The sequence below is a fragment of the Pseudopipra pipra genome, chromosome 11, assembly GCF_036250125.1.
Source record: "Pseudopipra pipra isolate bDixPip1 chromosome 11, bDixPip1.hap1, whole genome shotgun sequence".
NCBI classification, from domain to species: domain Eukaryota; kingdom Metazoa; phylum Chordata; class Aves; order Passeriformes; family Pipridae; genus Pseudopipra; species Pseudopipra pipra.
Window position 1 is genome coordinate 424,050 of NC_087559.1, and position 18,869 is coordinate 442,918.

The 18,869-nt window shown below is 46.2% G+C and overlaps 1 protein-coding gene across 17 annotated transcripts in view; it reads left to right on the forward strand.

Annotated features, from left to right (window-relative positions):
* Positions 1-18,096, forward strand: part of TMCC1 (transmembrane and coiled-coil domain family 1) — a 108,074-nt gene extending 89,978 nt beyond the window's left edge. For 16 of the 17 annotated variants that reach the window (XM_064667035.1, XM_064667044.1, XM_064667038.1 and 13 more), the window contains 3 exons: positions 3,885-4,819; positions 11,258-11,393; positions 13,911-18,096. In XM_064667035.1, the coding sequence (XP_064523105.1) occupies positions 3,885-4,819; positions 11,258-11,393; positions 13,911-14,225 (1,386 nt within the window). In that variant the 3' untranslated portion in view covers positions 14,226-18,096. Of the gene's footprint in view, positions 1-2,878; positions 2,961-3,884; positions 4,820-11,257; positions 11,394-13,910 lie in introns of those variants that run through there. The other variant, XM_064667048.1, reaches the window with a different exon arrangement.
* The last annotated feature ends 773 nt before the right edge of the window (positions 18,097-18,869 follow it).

The window sequence follows — 18,869 nt, forward strand, 5'->3', positions numbered from 1 at the left end:
ATGACTGAACTGCCTTCAGCACAGTGGGAAAAGGAAACAAAACAACTTCTGAATGTTTTTGTGGTTAGTTTTAGCTGCCACTCAGGTGTACAGTCACCGGGAAGGTGACTAACATGGGTGCCTTGGGTGCTGTTAACTGCTGAGGCTGTGTGTGGCAGTCACTCTCAGCTCCCCTGTCTCACTTTGCCCTGTATGTTTTTATTCTAAGTAACATGACACTTTTCGGTCACACTTGTGAAGCTCCAGACAAGGGAGGAGGAAGCAGGAGTCCCCTTGCAGCAAGCTTGCTCTGAAAGCTGCTGTTCACTTATGCAGCTACCCTGCCTGTTTGAAAACAACAATCTATATTCTTGGTGAATGATTTTGTGTGTTTTCTCACTGGAAAAGTTCTAAAAGGGTGAAACACCTTTAGAGGAACTTCTATGTTTAATCTTCAGCAGCACCAAAAGGCAGAATCCTGAAGTGGGTTTTGGGCTGTGTGCTGCAGAATAGACATTAGAAAACCTGTACAGGAGAGGAAGCCTGAGAGCGTAGGCAGTGCTGGGAATTCGGTGAGATCTTGAGAGAGACAAAGCATAAGGTCTTCACATGATTTCATTTGGTTCATGGCATAGTGCCGGAGAAGTTCTCAGAGCACCTCCTGGTGGGAGGGCACACAGCTCCCCTTGATCAGGACTGTCAATTGTATAGCAAGGGAGATTGACTATTGAATTGTAATCCCTATTCTTATGCAAGCATTGACCATTACAGTATTTACTTTACCAGCATCTTTTCAGGACAGATTGCCAGGCATCTCAAATTCAATAATAGGTCACCAGAATTTCCCAGGGACACAGTTTGTGCCAGGTCTTCCCTTTACAAAGTCTTGTCAATATGGACAAAGAAATTATCTCTGTTTTGTTCCAGAACTGCACTTTGCACAGCCATTTCCTTTTGCATTGGAAAGAACTCTTTTTCTTATCCCAGATTAATATCCACACAGCTGGTAATTATAAAGCAATTATCCCAACATGGTTTATTCTACTACTGCTGTTCTAGGTTATTTTCTGCCACCTGAGCAGATTTGCTGAAGTCAGTTGACTTTAAAAGGAGGGGAAGAGAAAGTTTGTACTAAATTTTTCTCTCACAAAACTTGTGTCTGAGAGGAAGAGTGTACTATTAGTGTAATTTATAGTAATTATCCACACATGTAGACTAATTAGACCCAACCTGAAGTACATTGAGCTGATAGAAACTCTTTACTGCAACATAATATTGAAGCCCCATTAGTTCCATGACACTTACCTGTGCAGATCTCAGCTTGGAGCATGTGGGCTGCAGAAGAGCTGGTGATCAGCAGTTGTTTGGTTCTGGGACACAGGGTCAGTCCACACTCACTCAACCCTTACTGCTGCCCAGAACAAAAGGATTGTGAAAAAAAAGGATAAAATGTTATATCAAATTAATTTGTTAACATTTTGCATAAAATTTGTGGATCTTTCTTTTTTTCGTCTGCCACTAATACTAAAATGTCTTTGCTTTGGAGTAGGTAGAGATTGTCACGACTGGATTGACGGTTTTTTTGAGAAGCTCTTGGTTCGTAGGCAGTTAACAGTAATAAGATTGTCTTGTGTGCTGCACAGACACCTTGTGCTGTGCTGCTGTTGGGGTGGGGGCAGGTTGGCAGAGCTGCTCTGTGAGTGAAGCTCAGAGCAGCTGTGCCACGGGTGCTGGGTGATGTTACCAGGCCAGACATGCCCTGCACAACCAGGGTCTTTCTGTCCTTCTAGGCCATAGGGAGAAATCAGATCAGTGACAGCCCTGGGAAAATCTTAATGAAATTATAAATTCCAAGAAGAGGTATCTTAACAAATGTGTATGACTTAAAAATGTACATCCCTACATTTTGGAGACAGCATGTTCTCTGTGCAGTACTGATGTCATGCATATTGTTGGTCCCATTGATTAATATGAATTCTTAGCACCAATTTTCCATTGATTTATGCCAAGATCCGACAACTCTAAACCCGGGCAGATGGAGCTCGTTCAGCCCTGTAAGGCCATCCATCTAAGAGAAGGTCACTCTAAACAAACCTACGTCCTGAGGACCTCGCTGCCACCATCCAAGCTTGCTCGGCCCCGGCAGATGAACCTCAGGATTAAAGGGTGGGCTCAGTTCAGCACACACTGTGTCTCACCTAAAAAATCCACTGCGCAGGCTCGAAGGCCTTACCCGCATTTGCAAAGCCCTGTATCACCAGCGTGCTTGTAACAAACGTGGGTAGAGACCTTTCCCAAATCTTCGTTCGCAAAGACTGGCCATGATGATGATGATGATGCCAAGATCCAGGTTTTCTAGAACTAAACCCTCTTAAGAGAGCAGCTGATATTTCAGGAGTCACAACTGACTGAGAACTGATATTCTGTGGTTTCCAGCAGCTGAACTCCTTTGGAAAATGGTTTTCCAGGTGTCTGACTGGTTTTCCTGTTGATGGGATAGCAAACAGAGAACCTCAGGATTATGAAAGGATCCTGGCTGATCCCCAGTGCGGCCAGTGTTGCTGCCTGCAAGATGCTGATTTTTTTTGCATTAAATATGGAATATTGAATCGAGAGAGAGGGTACAGTTAACTGTAAGAGCACTTTTTGTTTTGTAAAGCGCATATTCACAAACACGGACATGGTTCTGCGTCTGGGCAGTAGCTGTGGGTCAGCTGGCAGCTGTTCCAGTGCAACAGCCCGGGAGCTGCCTGGCCGGTCCCCGCCGGGCCGGTGGCCGCGGGAGCCGAAAGTGTAAAAGCCATTGAGGGAGATCGGGGCGGGCCGCGGTCGGGGCGGTCCCCGGGCCCGGGAGGCCTCCGTGCCGCGAGGGGGCGGGCGGGGCGGGCCGGGGGACGGCGGGCGCGCTCCGCGCCCGGGCAGGGGCGGCCGGCGGAGCCATGCACGGCGAGCGGGCACTGCTGCTGCTGCGCCGAGACAAGGTACGGCGGCACCGGGCTGGCCAAGGGGTACGGCGGCACCGGGCTGGCCAAGGGGTACGGCGGCACCGGGCTGGCCAAGGGGTACGGCGGCACCGGGCTGGCCAAGGGGTACGGCGGCACCGGGCTGGCCAAGGGGTACGGCGGCACCGGGCTGGCCAAGGGGTACGGCGGCACCGGGCTGGCCAAGGGGTACGGCGGCACCGGGCTGGCCAAGGGGTACGGCGGCACCGGGCTGGCCAAGGGGTACGGCGGGCTCCCGGGGCTGTCCGGGCCGTTCGCGGCGGGCACTTGTCGGGTTCGGTTGCGCTGAAACAGCGTTTGCCTTGTTTTTTGGCCAAAAGCGGGAGTTCTCCTTTGAAACTCGCTGTTTTTCTCCTGCTCGGGGACACCCGCTCGCAAGGTTTGCCGCGGCGGGGCGTCCGTTCGTGTCTCTGTTAGAAGCACTGACCGTAGCAGAGTGGTTTCTTCGGGGTAGGTTTCACGGTTGCTGCTGCACAAACAAGTGAAGCACTGGGAATGACTCGGGTGTGCTGTACACTTGAACTATGTGGCTTCTGCTCTCAGTTACCTTCTCGGTCCCTTCACTCTCCAGCGGGTAGAGCCCCTGCCCTTGTACCAATACCTCGGAGTGCTCAGCCTGCCAAGCTCGGGTGCCCTGATGAGCATTTATGCTTGAGTTTTGGATTGTTTGAGGCCATTAAGTGGGCTCAAGTATGAGGGGTTTTGCTTATTTCTCAGCTTTTATTAAATGTCCGTAAAACACATAATGCTCACTTGATTGATACTGTCCCCTGGGCTGCGAGAAAAAAGGTGCATTTTTGTAGAATTACTTCCATTTGCCAGGTTGGTTTGCATAAAGAATGAAAGGTTTTCTGTTGGTGAAGCTGATGATTAGCATTCATGTTTCTCTCTCCCCTTGCCTAGATCGAGCGATTGGAAGTCAGCAGCTTGGCGCAGACCTCCAGTGCCGTGGCCTCCAGCACTGATGGCAGCATCAACACGGACTCTGTTGATGGGACCCCAGATCCGCAGAGGACAAAAGTGGCCATCACACACCTGCAGCAGAAGATACTGAAGCTGACTGAGCAGATCAAAATTGAGCAAACAGCCCGTGATGATAACGTGGCAGAGTACCTGAAATTGGCCAACAATGCAGACAAGCAGCAGAGCGCCCGCATTAAGCAAGTGTTTGAGAAGAAAAATCAAAAGTCAGCCCAGACCATCTTGCAGCTGCAGAAGAAACTGGAACATTACCACCGAAAGCTGCGAGAGATTGAACAGAATGGGATCCCTCGGCAGCCAAAGGATGTCTTCAGGGATATGCATCAGGGTTTGAAAGATGTTGGAGCAAAAGTCACTGGCTTCAGTGAGGGAGTGGTAGACAGCGTAAAAGGTGGGCTTTCCAGTTTCTCCCAGGCCACACACTCGGCAGCAGGAGCTGTGGTTTCCAAACCCCGGGAGATTGCCTCCCTCATAAGAAACAAGTTTGGGAGCGCAGACAATATTGCTAATCTGAAAGACTCCTTAGAAGAAGGCCAGGAGGATGGGACAGGAGGCAAGGCTCTAGGCATTATTCAGAACTTTCAGTCAAGCCCAAAATATGGCAGTGAAGAGGATTGCTCCAGTGCCACGTCGGGCTCGGTGGGAGCCAACAGCACAACGGGGGGCCCTGTGGGAGCTTCCAGCTCCAAAACAAACACTCTGGATATGCAGAGCTCAGGGTTTGATGCAATATTGCATGAGATTCAAGAAATTCGAGAGACACAGGCAAGACTGGAAGAGTCATTTGAGGACCTTAAGGTTCGCTACCAGAGGGATTACACGTTGATAATGCAGACCCTGCAGGAGGAGCGGTACAGGTACGTGCTGTGGTACTTTGTTTCACAATTCAGTGCTGCGATCTCAGAGCACCAGGGCTGGGATGGTACTGCTCAGCAGGCTGTTCCCAACAGCCTGATTCAGGTGAGAAGCTCTGTGGTGGTCTCAGGATTTTTCCCTCCTGGTTTTGTCCTTTGTAGATATTGCTGTCTTGCTGCTCATCTCCCTTCTTTACATGAAAGAAATAGCAAGGAAAAAGGTTATTTCACGGTGTTTTCAAGATAATAAGTCAAGCCAAAGAGTTTTAATAAGGTGTCCCAAAATCAAGAGTACGTTGATGCAGTTACTGTTATCAGACAGTGCTTTGCCCTGCATAAACCCTGCAAAGGTTTGGGAGATGGGGAACTATGATGGACAGTGACTGACCCTGCCTCCTCCGACACTCAGATCCGTGTCTTCCAGAGAAAGAAACATTCCAGCTTTCTTAATGTTCTCTGACAAGACGTGATCTTGCCCGTGTGCCAGAACTAGGATATCCTTTGTGTCCTTCACTCAGCCCACAGTGGCAGAGTTCAAGGAAATTAAGTTGAATTAAATGTCAGATACTGGCAGTGTGCTTGTTATGGAGGTTACGGGGCTCTGGAATTGGGTATCCTGTGCTTCCATTGGCCCTCCCCTCACTGAAAGTGATGGAAAGGTGAGGCAGTTGCTGCACTACTGCTGGTCCCTGATGAAGTCAAAGGGGAGAGGGGACAGTGGCTTTCAGGGAGGCAGCGTGGCAGCGTGGCATGGCAGCCAGTGCCTCCCACCACCCTGAGGCTGCCCCCACCTCCCCACCGAGGAAAGCTGCCCATGGAGAGGTGCTGAGGGAATGCTTCCCCTTCCTCACTGGCTGGAAGAGGCTCTCGGCAGGCTGCGTTGTGCTGTCCAGTAGAAATTTGGCGTCCTCCCCTTCACACATTGGGAGCAAGAGCTTGTCCCCAGGCTCCAAAGAGAAGAGTTACCAGCTGCTCTTCTTCAGGCATTCAAGACACTGCAGTCTAAGTCAACAGGATTCTTAAATTTTAAATAAGAAATGCAAGGCCAAAGCCCTCATTCTGGTGGAGGACAGCAGGCTGCTGTCAGGAAGTTCCTTGTGGTCTTCATGGCTTCGCCTGGCTGTGGAGCACAACCTGCAAGGCGCAGCAGAGCTGCTGCGGGTGCGTGGGGACAGGCTTGCTGAAGTGCCCCGTGCCACTTGCTGAGTTGGTTTGTGCAGTGTAACATGGAGTTGCCCTGCAGCTCTTTAGACATGCTGGTGCCAAATCATTGGAAAAACATTGGAAAAGGCTTAACCTGCTAGGATCTGGTAGAAACAGCAAGCTTTCTGTGTGCTTTGCAGAGCTTGGGCAAACAAAGCCAGACCAACACCACTTTCTAATCCTGCTTTGCAACAATCAGTGGTTTGACTGAAACCAGCACCCAGCACAGCAACTTTGGTTCCTAGTGACTCATTGTCATCAAGTCACATCCCAAAGTGACATGGAGCTGGATCTTCTGCTCCCCAGCAGAGAGGTGCTGTTGTCTGTTGCTGTGTAGGTTGTTGTTTCACACATACAGCAGCAGCCATTCATGGTGGAATGTTATATGCAAGCACAGCACAGCTGAAGGAGTGGCCTGAAAGTACAATGGTGGACCCTGGGGACTGATGCCTGTTGTCAGCTAAACTGGCTCACTACTGTCCAACACCTCTGAGCAAGGTTCATGTAGGTCCCACACTAGTGCACTGTGAAGTCATACCTGTCATGTGCCATTAAGCTTTACAGAGCACTGCCCCGAGGTGAGCCCAGAGCCCAGCCGCTAACCAAGGCAGCCCGGAGTGAAAAGCTTCTGGGAGAATCTGCACTTGGCTTATAAAAGTTTAAAAAGATAGTAATTTAGACCTGCCATTTGGAATGTTGATGCAGATAGATTAAAGGTGTGACCTTTAAGGAGGACCAGTTAAACTACTGTCAGTGCCCTTGTCTCTGAAGGTAACTGCACGATTAGTGAGATCTAATGAGCTAATCACAGCGGGATGACTACCTGACTGTACAAATCTACATTCTTGTTTGATAGCTTGTGTATTTTGAACCGTCATGATAAAAGCCAACGTCACCCTAGAACTGGAAGGTGATGTGATGTGTCCAAGGGCAGAGGTTGCTGCTGCCTTGGCAGGGAGGTGTGGCGCTTGTTCCTCCAATTGGAACCTCTCTCTTCAGAAAAAAAATTAAAAGATGGGAAAGGAGATTGTGGTTTGGTGCTGAGAGGCTGGGGATTCAAATTAATCATAACTGGTTTTAAAAGCTATAAATACCTCCTAAGTTTGCTCTATTTCTGTGAAGCTTTCAAAAACAAACACAGAGCTAGAGCTTAAAAAAAAAAAAAAAAGGTATTTGGAGAAGCCCTTTGCTTGTCAGGTGACACTGAGTGTTTGCATTGTACCTGGAAGCTGGAACAAAGCATGTGCCGTGACATTTTCTCACCTGGTCTTTGTCCATTTCCTCTTTCTTAGATGTTCTACTGTTTTGCAGGTTCTGATCTTTTTTTCCCTGTGTGTTTGTGCAGTTTCTGTTTATCAGTCATGGCTTGCCTTGTGGGTTTTCCATTACTTCCTCCATCTCCTCCCTCCCTTTCCCAGCTTCCAGATCTTGCCTATCACTCCATGTAGCTGCTGGTTTGCTAACTATCTCTGAGGCAGCGACTCACTGGAGCAGTTGCTCCAGTTCTCCTGCCCCGGTGTTGCTGGCTGCCAGGGCTGGCCTGACCTGGCCTGGTGGCATCGAGGTGAGTGCAGGGTGGGCTGTGCTGCCCCGACGTGCCAGCCCTGGAGCAGCGCTCTGCTCCGCTGGGGCTGAGTCACTGAGGAAGGAAGAGTCTGACGGCACCTCGGCAGTTCAGAGCAGGCACCGAACTGGCCTGTGGCTTATCTCATTGTTGGAAGGTGGCAGTTGTTTACTGATATGAACAGGGACTTTCTGTGCTATTGAGACTGAAATAAAGTTCCTGCTGAGTATTTTCATCTTGTGTGTCCCTTTAGGAACTTGTTTGTACATGGTGAAATCATGAGCTCACATATTTGGAGTGTGGCCAGTTCGAGGGTTTGGGTTTCTTTCCAAACTTGACATCCTTGGAAAGGGCATTTAGGTCTCCCACCCTCCTATCAGGAGACATCTGTCAGCCAAAATGGTAGTTGCTGGTGCTTCCAGTTGCTGGTTTTGATGTAGTCTAATTGTTGGACTTCAGTCTGTCCTCATGATGTGTTTTAAAATAGATCAAAGGAGCTGAACCTCAGAGGTCTGGGGGCTCTTCTGGAGTATTGCTGGGCAGTGGAGGCAGCACGTTGGGCCAGGTGGGTGCTCACCCAGCCAGGACAGCACCGAAATGTCCCTGAAAAGCTGTGCTCTTCCCAGGGAGGCTCAGACCTGGAAGTACTGGGATGTGGGCACTGAGAGCAGCTTTGGAGCAAACTCTGTCCCTTGTGTATCCTCTAGGTAGAAGACTTGGAGTATATTACAAATAGATACTGCTTTTAGCTGTTTACTCCACTATTGGAAGCAGTGTGTTCAGTAGCATAAAGATGTATTTCATGACAAATAAAGATCACATGGAAGTTTGTATGACATAGCTATAAAAAAAAGTCCATCTTGAGAGATAACTGAAGACAGGTGTTAAACTCTGTTTACAGTGTACTTCAAAGGTCTTTAGCATCAGTTTGATCAGAGTTTCTTTACTCAGCAAGCACTGCGTGCAGATAAAGTGTCCTTTTCATCACATCCCTCCCTTCCATGTGCTTCCATGAGTGTATTAGCTTTGTATTTTGGAGCTATTACTTTAAAATGCCTTTAAAGCATTTTAAAAAATGAGATGGTCATAACTGTGTTTCTGAGCCTTTTCAGACCAGTTCCCCAGTTCCCACGCAGTGAGCCTCAGAAAATGTGTGGAAATCCAGTGTGGCTGTTTGAAATTAAGTGTTCCCATATCCCATACTTGAGCCCCAGGAGTGTACTGTGTCCATAAGAACAGCTCTGATGATCTCTGTGATAATTGTGGCAGGTGACATTGGTCCGTTGCACAGAAGTATTTCTGTGCTGGTGCTTGTTCATCTAGAGGCTGGTAATTTTAAGGAGAAATTTCACTCCAAAGAGGAGTTTTCCATACCTGAAATAAAGTGGTATATTTACAAACAAATTTAGTCTGTTCAAAAGACACTGGCACTTGTGTTAGAGGGATGTCTATCATCTTAAACCCCTTGACTGGTGTCCTGTCCCTTTTATTTCTGTAATACTCCCAGTTAAATGCAAACCAGCTTTCAACAGGGAAACCCTGGCCTTGGGCCCTGTAAGTCACATGAACCTCTCCTTGCTTTTCAAATTTAAACACCAATAGAAAGCAGCAGGAAAAAAATTAATTTTCTAAATTGTAGGTAATGGGACAGGGATTGAAAAGCAGCTGAATGGAGGCTGTGTCATTTCAAAAATAAGTCAGGGTAGGTTAGTGGGGGCAGGGGTGTGGGTTTTTAAAATAACCCAGTTCAAGCAGTTGCCTGACACAGTGGGTTCTGGAAGCACAGGTGATTCTTGGGTGCCAATTGCAGCAGTTCTGGGATTGAGCAGGGTGTGGGTCAGGAATGAGCTGGTTGTCCAGCATTCAGGGCAGGAGAATTGGAGCCAACCCTTCTGCTAATCCTGTTCTGTTTAAACTCTTAACTATACGGATTTGCAGGGTTTCCTTATGTTTCCTGTAGATTGAGGTAGTTTTGAAGTTATTAAAATACAATTGTTTCTTGTTAGAGAACAGGATTTAATCTGCCTGGCAACAGCCATTTTATGAAGGGTGTTTGTGTGAGAGGAGGTTAAAAGACACAATCATGCTATTTTCAGAAATGCTTAAGTCTCTTTTTGTGTAATAAACCCACTGGAGAATTTTGTAATATATTAACAGACTGAATATATTTCAAGTAATTGATGATTCCTTTGAGACTTAGAGTGGGTTTAGTTATGATTTCTTGGTTGTTGGCAAGTTGTTGTTTTTGTTAAGTTGTGTGGGAACAAATGGCAGTATTAATTATCTGGGCTCCTTCATTAATCAGTCTTCACATGGCCATGCCCTTCTGAGTCTGGGGAAACCAGTTCCTGGTGTGTCTCAGCATGGTTGCACAGTCCTTGTGGCACCTTTCTGGGCTGAGCCATATCAGCTTGGGGGTTGTCGGTCTCACTACTGGTTAACCACGTGTTTTGCTGCTGCAAATTGTCATGCTGTGTCTGACTGCTCCTTAGTTTAAAGCAATATTGCATTGGGAACAGAAATGAAAATTCTCTTCAGACTTGTCCATTAAAAACAAAACCCCAAGACTGTCTTTAAAGGCTAGCTTTTGACTACAGATTCTGAACAACTACCTTGTGAAGCACCAAAAAAAATCTTGGGGAAAAAAATCCTAAAAAACAAAAGCAGGATTTTTGTCTTTGTTCCAGAACTTGCAATTAAATTCTTCATTCTAAATAAATATTGTTTATTCATCTTATATGTGTGTGTATGAATTAAATTCAGGCAGAGTCAGAAGGAAAAATTTAAACAAGGAATTATCCTTGTGGTTAATTCCTGAAAAGTTTCTTGGTTATTAGGATCGAGGTTCAGATGGTAAGAGCTGTGTGGTAAGCTTTTCCATTCTGTTAGAATGAGTAGACTGTGTAAATCAGAGTCCAGAGTGGAAAATGGCCACCATAGCCATGCCCACACCTTTGTTACCATCAGAGCTATCACATAAGTTGATATAAAACTCCCTCAATGAGAACCAAAACTGTATCTCTCAGAATTGCTGTAACTCGGGTTTTTTTGGGCAGCCCTCTTCCTCAGGACTGCTCCTGGCCCATTCACCAGGAGCAAACTGAAAAATAAGCCTGCAGGTTAGTGATTCATGTGCCCTTCTTATAAATAATATGATGGTATTTGCTTGTTAAGTTGCATCATTTGTGGGAGATAAAGAAAAATACAAGTCAAAGATCCACGTGACCTCATGCAGAGATCAGACAGTAACATCATGTTCTCTGAGGCATCGGTCACATGTCATTTCTGTGTCATTTTTATGCCCATTACTATTCTGAGTGTAGATCAAAATGCTTAAGAGCTTATGGTATTAGAAGGGAACTATTTGGTTTACACAAAAGTTTGGGGAATACATTATTTTATTCTAACTCTGTCCTTGATTTCTTGCATCACTTGACAGTTGTCATGTAACTGTGTGTTTTATTCCAGAGCAGGAGCAGGATCACAGAGTTTACCTGGTAGAAAGGACTAATTCCCAGCGAAGGGCCATGGTGGCAGTGCGTGCTGGGTGCTGACTGAGGCAGCCCCCCTGGTTTCACTGCACAGGCAGTGATGTTTGTTCCTCGGTTGTCACTGGTGTCATTTTGCCGTCCTCTTCTCACTAAAGCCACTGTACCATGTGTTGTCATTTCTAGATGTGAAAGACTTGAAGAGCAGTTAAATGACCTGACTGAGCTCCACCAGAATGAGATCCTCAATTTGAAACAGGAGCTGGCCAGCATGGAGGAAAAGATTGCCTATCAGTCTTACGAGCGAGCCCGGGACATCCAGGTGGGTGACGGAAGCGAGGATCCAAGTCCTGCCCTCTGCCTGCTCTTTCAGGAACTCACTTTTGAAATACTCCTGCACTTCAGTATTTGATTTTAATCCTCGTAGCTTTATTGCTAAACTGTGTATTGCCACATTCTGAAAGGACCTTATTCCATCTGGGACCCTTGGGTATCTGTCCAGGTAACCTCCTCTGTAAAGCAGGGCTGTGCCCCTGCGCAGAGGGAGCCGCTGCTCAGCCAGAGCGGAGTCTGTGAATCAGTTGAAGCAAAGCAGGAGCCAGTGCCCACACCTTGTGCAGCCTTTGTAGGGTGTTAGACACTCACGAGCCATGACCTGAACACGTTTTTTACAGTAGCATTCCCAGTATATGGGCCCTGGGGTGTGGTTCTGTGTCACTAGTTTTACAGCAATGGTCACATACATCTAAGAAAAAATGGCTTTATATGTTCACTGCTTTGAGTCAGGAAACAATTCTTTCTGTTGGCTTTGCCCAAATAAGGAGGTGTTTTTTTAAAGAGAAGTTTCAGTATGTAAAAAAAGCTATGAGACAGAGATCATGAAGTTGGAGGCCTTTCTACAAAGCAAGGCTGCTTCTGACCCTTGTGGAGAAAGGCCTATTCAGGAACAAGTGTCTTGTCCATTTTAAGTAATTGCTTTGCTAGTTTTAGCAGACATCTCAGTTCTGATCGCTGATGCGAGATATTTATAGTGTGAGCAGAGAATTGTAGGTCAAAGTTCTCCCCCTTTTCATCCCTGGAGGTGGTTCAGCCAGGTGATTTCCTCTGGAGACCGAGCAGGCTGTGCTCTTGGCACGCCTGTGGATCCAGCTGCAAGTCCCGTTGAGTCAAACGTCCTTCCTTCCCAGTTGTTGCTGTTCAGGCAGCTGAGCAGTTCTGCCCTGTGCTTTCAGGGGCCATAACCAAAGAGAAGCCCTCATGTTTCATTGACCCCCACAACCGTGATGCAGTGAGAAATGTAGCAGTTGACAGTGACCGTTAAGTTGAAATTAATCAGTGTTTGTGGACAGTGGTGCCATGGCCTCCAGCCGTGTAAGCAGGAGGCTGTCCCTTGGGGGTGTGTTGTAAGGGTCAGGTTTTGTTCTCTTCTCTAAATTCAAACAGCAGAAAAAAGTAAGGGTGAAAACTTAAATTGTTAAATGGGGATTTCTCAATAGCTTTTTTTAATCTTCATTTTATGATTTGGTGCTTTTAGTGGAAACTTGCAAATTGGGACAGCCTATTCCTCAGCCTTGCTGGGGAAAAGGTGTTTTGTTGCATGAAAAACTACATAAGAGCATGGGCTGATGTTGCAGAGGAACAATCCTGGTTCCTTTTTCAGTGGTCAGTCTGGGAGAGACTGCTGCTTTGCTGCAGACTTGTAGATGGTACTTGCAAGTCGGCCTGAGAAACCTGACTCTGAGATTAGTGGAAAAATTGTAACTTTGTATCTTCAAGAGGAGAAGTATCTGGTTGTGTTAATTGCCATAAAACCTCTTTCCTTCTCCCTAGCCCCCTGCGTTGCATGTCATCAGTGTTTTAGTGCAGGTTGTGTTGGTCCAGTTGAGGTTTCACCCAGTGAAAAGATTTGACAAAATCTCCCCAAGTCAGCAGAGCTTTGGAGAGCTGGTTTTGTGCAGAGTAGTCTTCTCCCTCAACCTCCTTTTGCTTTGCTTCTTCCTGGAGGCAGTTCCATAAATCTTGTGCTTCCTACCCTTCTCCTAGACATCTTTCCCCAGCCCTCCCAGTGTCACCTGGAGCTGTGCCAGTGCCACAGCTTGCTGCAGTCTGGAGGAGATCTTCCTCCTGTGATGGCAGCTGTGCAGTCCCAGCCCTGGTGCTCCTCAGACCTTTCCCTGAGCTCACAGCTCGCTAAGCAAGCAGAACACAGCTGAGCCTTTGGGTAGTTGTTTTTGTTGACTTAGGTTTCTCCCAGGTTGAGTAGTTTTCTGCAGAAGGGCCAGAAAAGCACAAGCCACTGAATTAGGAGGTTCTGGGAATACACATCCTAGAAGAGGAAGAGGACAGAGATTTCTGGCTAGGCACAGCACCTTTGGCCTCTCAGTGACCTCTTGGAACCGAAGCTGAAGTGACCAGCTTGCAGGGTAGCCCCCCATTCTGGACAGAGGCCGTGGGATTGCTGAGGGCTGTCACACCCACCTCCCTCTGGTCTGACAGTGAGACAGGAGGGATGGTGGGTCTGGGTGGCCATAGCACCATGTGCAGGGTCTGGCAGCTGGCAGTGCCAGGTGGCATTGAAGGGTGTGTTTTAACAAAGCCCAACTTCTGCCCAACCTGGCACCTCCCTGTTGAGCATCTTGGTGCGGATGAGGTGCCGTGGTGTGTTACAGACTGCAGTGCTCAGTTAGTGAGCAGCTTCTCACCCTTAGGCACGGGAAATGGCACTGCTACCTCTGCTCAGTTCAGGAGTGTGTGTTGGGAATGCTGACCCTGGCCTGGCCCAGTCTGTGAGGTGACAGCCGTGGATTGTGTGTGACCCAGTGTGTGCTCTTACCCACAGGAGGCACTGGAAGCGTGCCAGACACGCATCTCCAAGATGGAGCTGCAGCAGCAGCAGCAGCAAGTGGTGCAGTTGGAGGGGCTGGAGAATGCCACAGCCAGGAACCTGCTGGGGAAGTTCATCAACATCCTGCTGGCTGTCATGGCTGTCCTCCTCGTCTTCGTCTCCACTGTGGCCAACTGTGTTGTGCCCCTCATGAAGACTCGCAATAGGACGTTCAGCACTTTATTTATAGTGGTTTTCATTGCCTTTTTGTGGAAGCACTGGGACGCCATCACCGGCTACTTGGAACGGTTCTTGTCTCCCCCCAGATGATGGCGGCAGGAATGGGCTGTGTTGCTCCCTCCCGGCGCTCTTGGTGAGCAAGTGTGACAAAGATTAGTCAGCAACTACTCCGCTGAAGTTTTAAAGTGTCCGAGTGAATTTGTTTACATTTAGAATAACATTTTTTCTCTGCGAGATGCATTGCAATAGTATTTTTTAGATTTTATTCAAGAACTCTTTTGGTGAGAATCCTGGATAATTTTTATGTAGCATGGTTCTCTTTGGATGCAAATCTTGAGATTCTTTAAAGCGTACAAAAGAAATTAATAAAATACAGAATTTGGAGCATACCAACGGGCAATTTAAATTGTGGCTTGAACTACTGTACTAAACCTGTCAGGAAGAAGAGAACGTGGTTAGCCTAAGATGATCAAAGCTCAATCTAGTGCACAGCCTTGAATGATGGTACCACAGCAAACCTGTAACACTAAACTTTTACTGTGAAGTCTGATCACATTCCATGTCCAAATGTATGCGTTCAGAGTGGTTTCTTTCCTTAACAAGAGAAAAACAACGTGTGGATCTCTCTCTCAGCTCAGCATCTGGGTTCACCGTTTGTGCTAACCTGACTTCAGTAACTTTCTGTAAGGCTGACTAACTTGGCTGAGTGTATGGAGTGGAAGCCTCATGCCATACACAGTAACTGCACAGTCATGCTACAGTATTTTGAAATAGTCCTTGAAATACTTATCTTTAAGCAGAAGCCCTTGGTCGCACTTTTAAGGTTTTTTTTAATATATGTATATTCACAGATTTAAAAAAAAATCCAAACAGCATACTTGAAGAGTGTAATACTCAAACTCTCAGTGCTTCCTTATTGTTTCTAATAGGATTTTTTATTATTATTATTATTATTATTATAATTATTATTATTGGGGGTTTTTTTGGAAGGGGTTGGGAGGGTCATTACTTTTTTTTCTTTCAAATAAAGAAGTGATGTTTGTAAATGAAGAAATGCGTGAATAATTGTGAGCTGTCTTGTCCTGAAGCAGTTTTGAGGAGGGCGGAGAGTAGTTTCTGATGCCAGCCTGTCGAACACAGTGCTGTTCACATGCCATTTGTCTGTCCTCCTGAGCATACAGATGCAGCATCGTCAAAAACCATCTGTCTTCTCCACACCTTTTTGTCATGCAAGGCTTTTTTTCTTTTTCCAGATGTGAAGGATAGTATGTTTATATTTCTTGTTTGCATGTCATCTCTAATTCCTGCCTCAGGATAAGAAGAAGGAATTTCTGTTCATCCCTTCCTAGGGAAAAGACAGGTTCTTTTAAGGAAAGAAATATTAACTCAACAGTCCACTTAAAAGAATGGTTGTCTCAGAAATAGCTCTAATTTTTAAAGAAACCCCTGAAAAGTGAAACCAAAGTTTTCCTCCTGTCAGGCTCTGGTAAGATCATTTGTGTGTCTATGTCTGTGGTGTGCCATAGAGAGCATCCTCTTTTTCAGCCACAGGAGCCAGCACTTGGTGCAGACACCTTTGCAAAGCTCTAAAGGAAATGTCAGCTTCAAATGTAACCCCAAGCCTTTGCAGTGTCATTGCTGGTGACCTGTTGGTACAGGCAGGCAGCCAGCCCTCATGTCCAAGGAATCTGTGTTCACTCTGTGCTGGTTTTTAACTGCTGTCCCTTTCACCATAACAATGCCAAGATTCATCTTTTGTCTTCATGAAATCCAAAAAGACTCCAGGATTCTCTTTCAAAACCATTTATGGTGTTTAGTTAGGTCTTACTCTTTTCCTTCCTTGCAGGATCAAGTTCCCTCTAGGAACCAGATGTTGCCCACATGACCTAAACCAGTTGAAATCATACACATACATTTATGAGACATGTACATCACGTACGTACATATACACAGATGTCGTGCTGTGATGCAGATTCTGAGAAATTCCCTCAAACAAGTTTAACAGTCTTGAGGGTTTTCTGATTGCCAGTGGAGCAAACCCTCCACCGTTCAACCATCTTTCTTCCTCCAAAGGTTCTTTTTTTCCATAGTCACGGGAAACTCAGGTGCCCCCTCCCCAGGGATCACAGCACACCTCTCTGTCACCATGTGCACTAGTCTGCTCCTGTCCTACTTAAAATACAAATTGCCAAATGCAGCTGACTCAGGCCAATGCTGCTTGTGCTTTCTGCAGTGCCACAGCCAGAGCAAAGGTGTGTGGCCATTCCTCCCCTTGGCCCTGCTCCTCGTTCCAGTGAGGCTCTGCTCTGTTGCCACCCTTCTCTGGTGACTCATGTTCCTTGGGTAACTATTAGCTTCCCATTACACAGTTTTGTCAGAAGCAAATGTGTGAACAACAGTAAGAACTGATTTGGGACATAACTGAAATGCTTTGTTGCCTTTATTTCTGAAACCTGGCCTTTTTACCTCTGGTTTTCTCAGTTTTGATCACACTAGAATTGTGCATGGTAGGTTTTTATGTGGTCAAAGCAGGAAGGAGTTGAAAGCCAATAGATCTGGACACTCAGTGCCACTCATCTGTAGTATTTAAGGAAGTGTTTGCCCCTCTTCTTTATATCCTAATTTCATTTAGCGTCTGAACTCTGTCACATTCAGTAAATACCATTTGCTAATTTGCTAGAAAGGTTCAGGCTTAATAGAAACTTACACCTCAGAACTGTTTGGTGGAGGCCGTGTACATGTCTGGACAAAGTGTGTCTGTCTGTCTCTTTCTCTCTCGACAGTTTCTTCCATTCCAGAAAACTGTCTGCAGTAATGCCATGTATGATGCTGCATCCACTTGTCATATCTTAACACAACTGCCATGTGTTTTGCCTTTTGCATTAGCAGAACGTTTTGGGGTTTTTCTCCCTCTTCAGTTTGAAGGTCTGTGATGATTTCTGATAGCTTAACGATGATATTGTTGGAAATGTGATTCTAGCTTTAAAGCTCCCTTTCCTTGTACGTGGTTGTGTTTGCTTTCCTGATGGAGTGTTTCTGGATGACAGGCAGAGGACAGTTTCTGCCATGGATGTGAGTGCGTGTGTGAGTACCTTTAACAGTCTCCTTTGTAGATACAAACGTTTTAGTGACCATCTCAGAGTCGCAGAATGTTTCCCAAAACATTTCATATTTGGAGTTGAAAAGACACAGAAATTGCTGAGATGTGTTTGTAGCACATATAACCTTGGCACATAAAAAGGGAAAAAATATAATGGACTGTGTAAGTTTCAAAAGCAGCAGCTCCTCATTGACATTTGAGAGTTCAAATGAAGTTCATCTGTTTCCCCTGTGTCCTTCAATGCAAAGAGAGAAAATCTTGATGCAAAAAAATTTACCATTTAAAATTTCATAAAGTTCTTTTTTTCTCTTATTAGTTTAGTTTAATGATGCCCAGCATGCTCCCAGCAGTTACTCTGTTGATTTATTCCAGTCCCATATGTGCTTAGGTCTGATCAGATGAATTGTTGACTTGTGTACATGTTACACTGAGATGGGAAAGCATGGTCTGACAGCTCTGAAAATATGCATTTTTTATTTAAAAAAAAGCATTGTAACAAAAGAAGCCAAGCTACAAAGGGTTCAAGATTGAGTAGTTTTGCCAGTTTTTAAGTGAATTCTGAATGTGGCTAAGGAGTTACAAACCCTGTGTGTCTGTGTTGTGTATGCCAGGTGGTATAGTTGTAGGCAATTGACTTAGCTGTAAGTGTGTTTTAAAAGTGTAAAAAAAATAAACAGAAAAACTCACTTGCACGGGTTGAAAAGTACAGAAATGACACTTGTGAACGTAACACTGTAGTTTATAGATCTTAAGCTGCTAATTGTTGAGAGAGATTTACATTTGTCTTGTCTGATTGTCACAGATTTATCTGTGACACTTTTACTGTATATAAAAACTTTAAATAAAGACCTCAGCTATTAACACCAGCCTACTTTGGATGTTTCCAAAGGGACAGGGCGGGGGTTGTTAGGAAAGAAATGAGGGATGTGTTAAAACTGTGCTGAGCCCTGAGCTCAAAATCTGAGCAAGTTTTTCATCCTACAGTCAGCCCTGCACCACCTGGGCACGGCGAGAATAAAGTGGCAGCAGTGTCTGATCTCTGGGACAGGGTCCCCGCCAGGCTGGTGCCTCACGGTGTGTCTGCCTCCCTCCCTGCCACCCTCAGCTTGCAGGTGGGTGTAATCAAGTGAGATGAGTTACCAATGAGGTCTGTCTTGGAAGGACCAGCTGTTGGTCCCGTATTTTCCCACGTCTGGTCTGTGACCTGCCCTGCCCCAGATGAGAAGGACCCTTGCTTCTGTGGACTTTGTCCTTAAGGGATTGCAGGGTCAGCTCTGTGTGTGCTGCATATGCAGAGCCATGTGCAATTGTAGCCTCACCCCTGTGTCTCATGGGGAGCTTGTGCTGGAGCAGTTCTGGGCCCTGGCTAGGCTGGGGCAAGGAAGGCTGCAGCTGGCAGGACAGCATTGACCAGGAGAAACCAGGCTCACTCCCCCTGAGGAGAGGCAAGAGAGTGTATGCAGAATGTTGTTGAGCCACTGCTCTAAACGGAGGTATTTTGTCTACCATGTTTCATAGGAGAAATTCTGAATTCTTCAGTATTTGTACAAGCTGGAAGTGAGCAGATTCATCACTGATGTGGAGAAGATACTTGTTCCACTTGTTTTTTGGTCATATGGCCTCAGGAACACAGA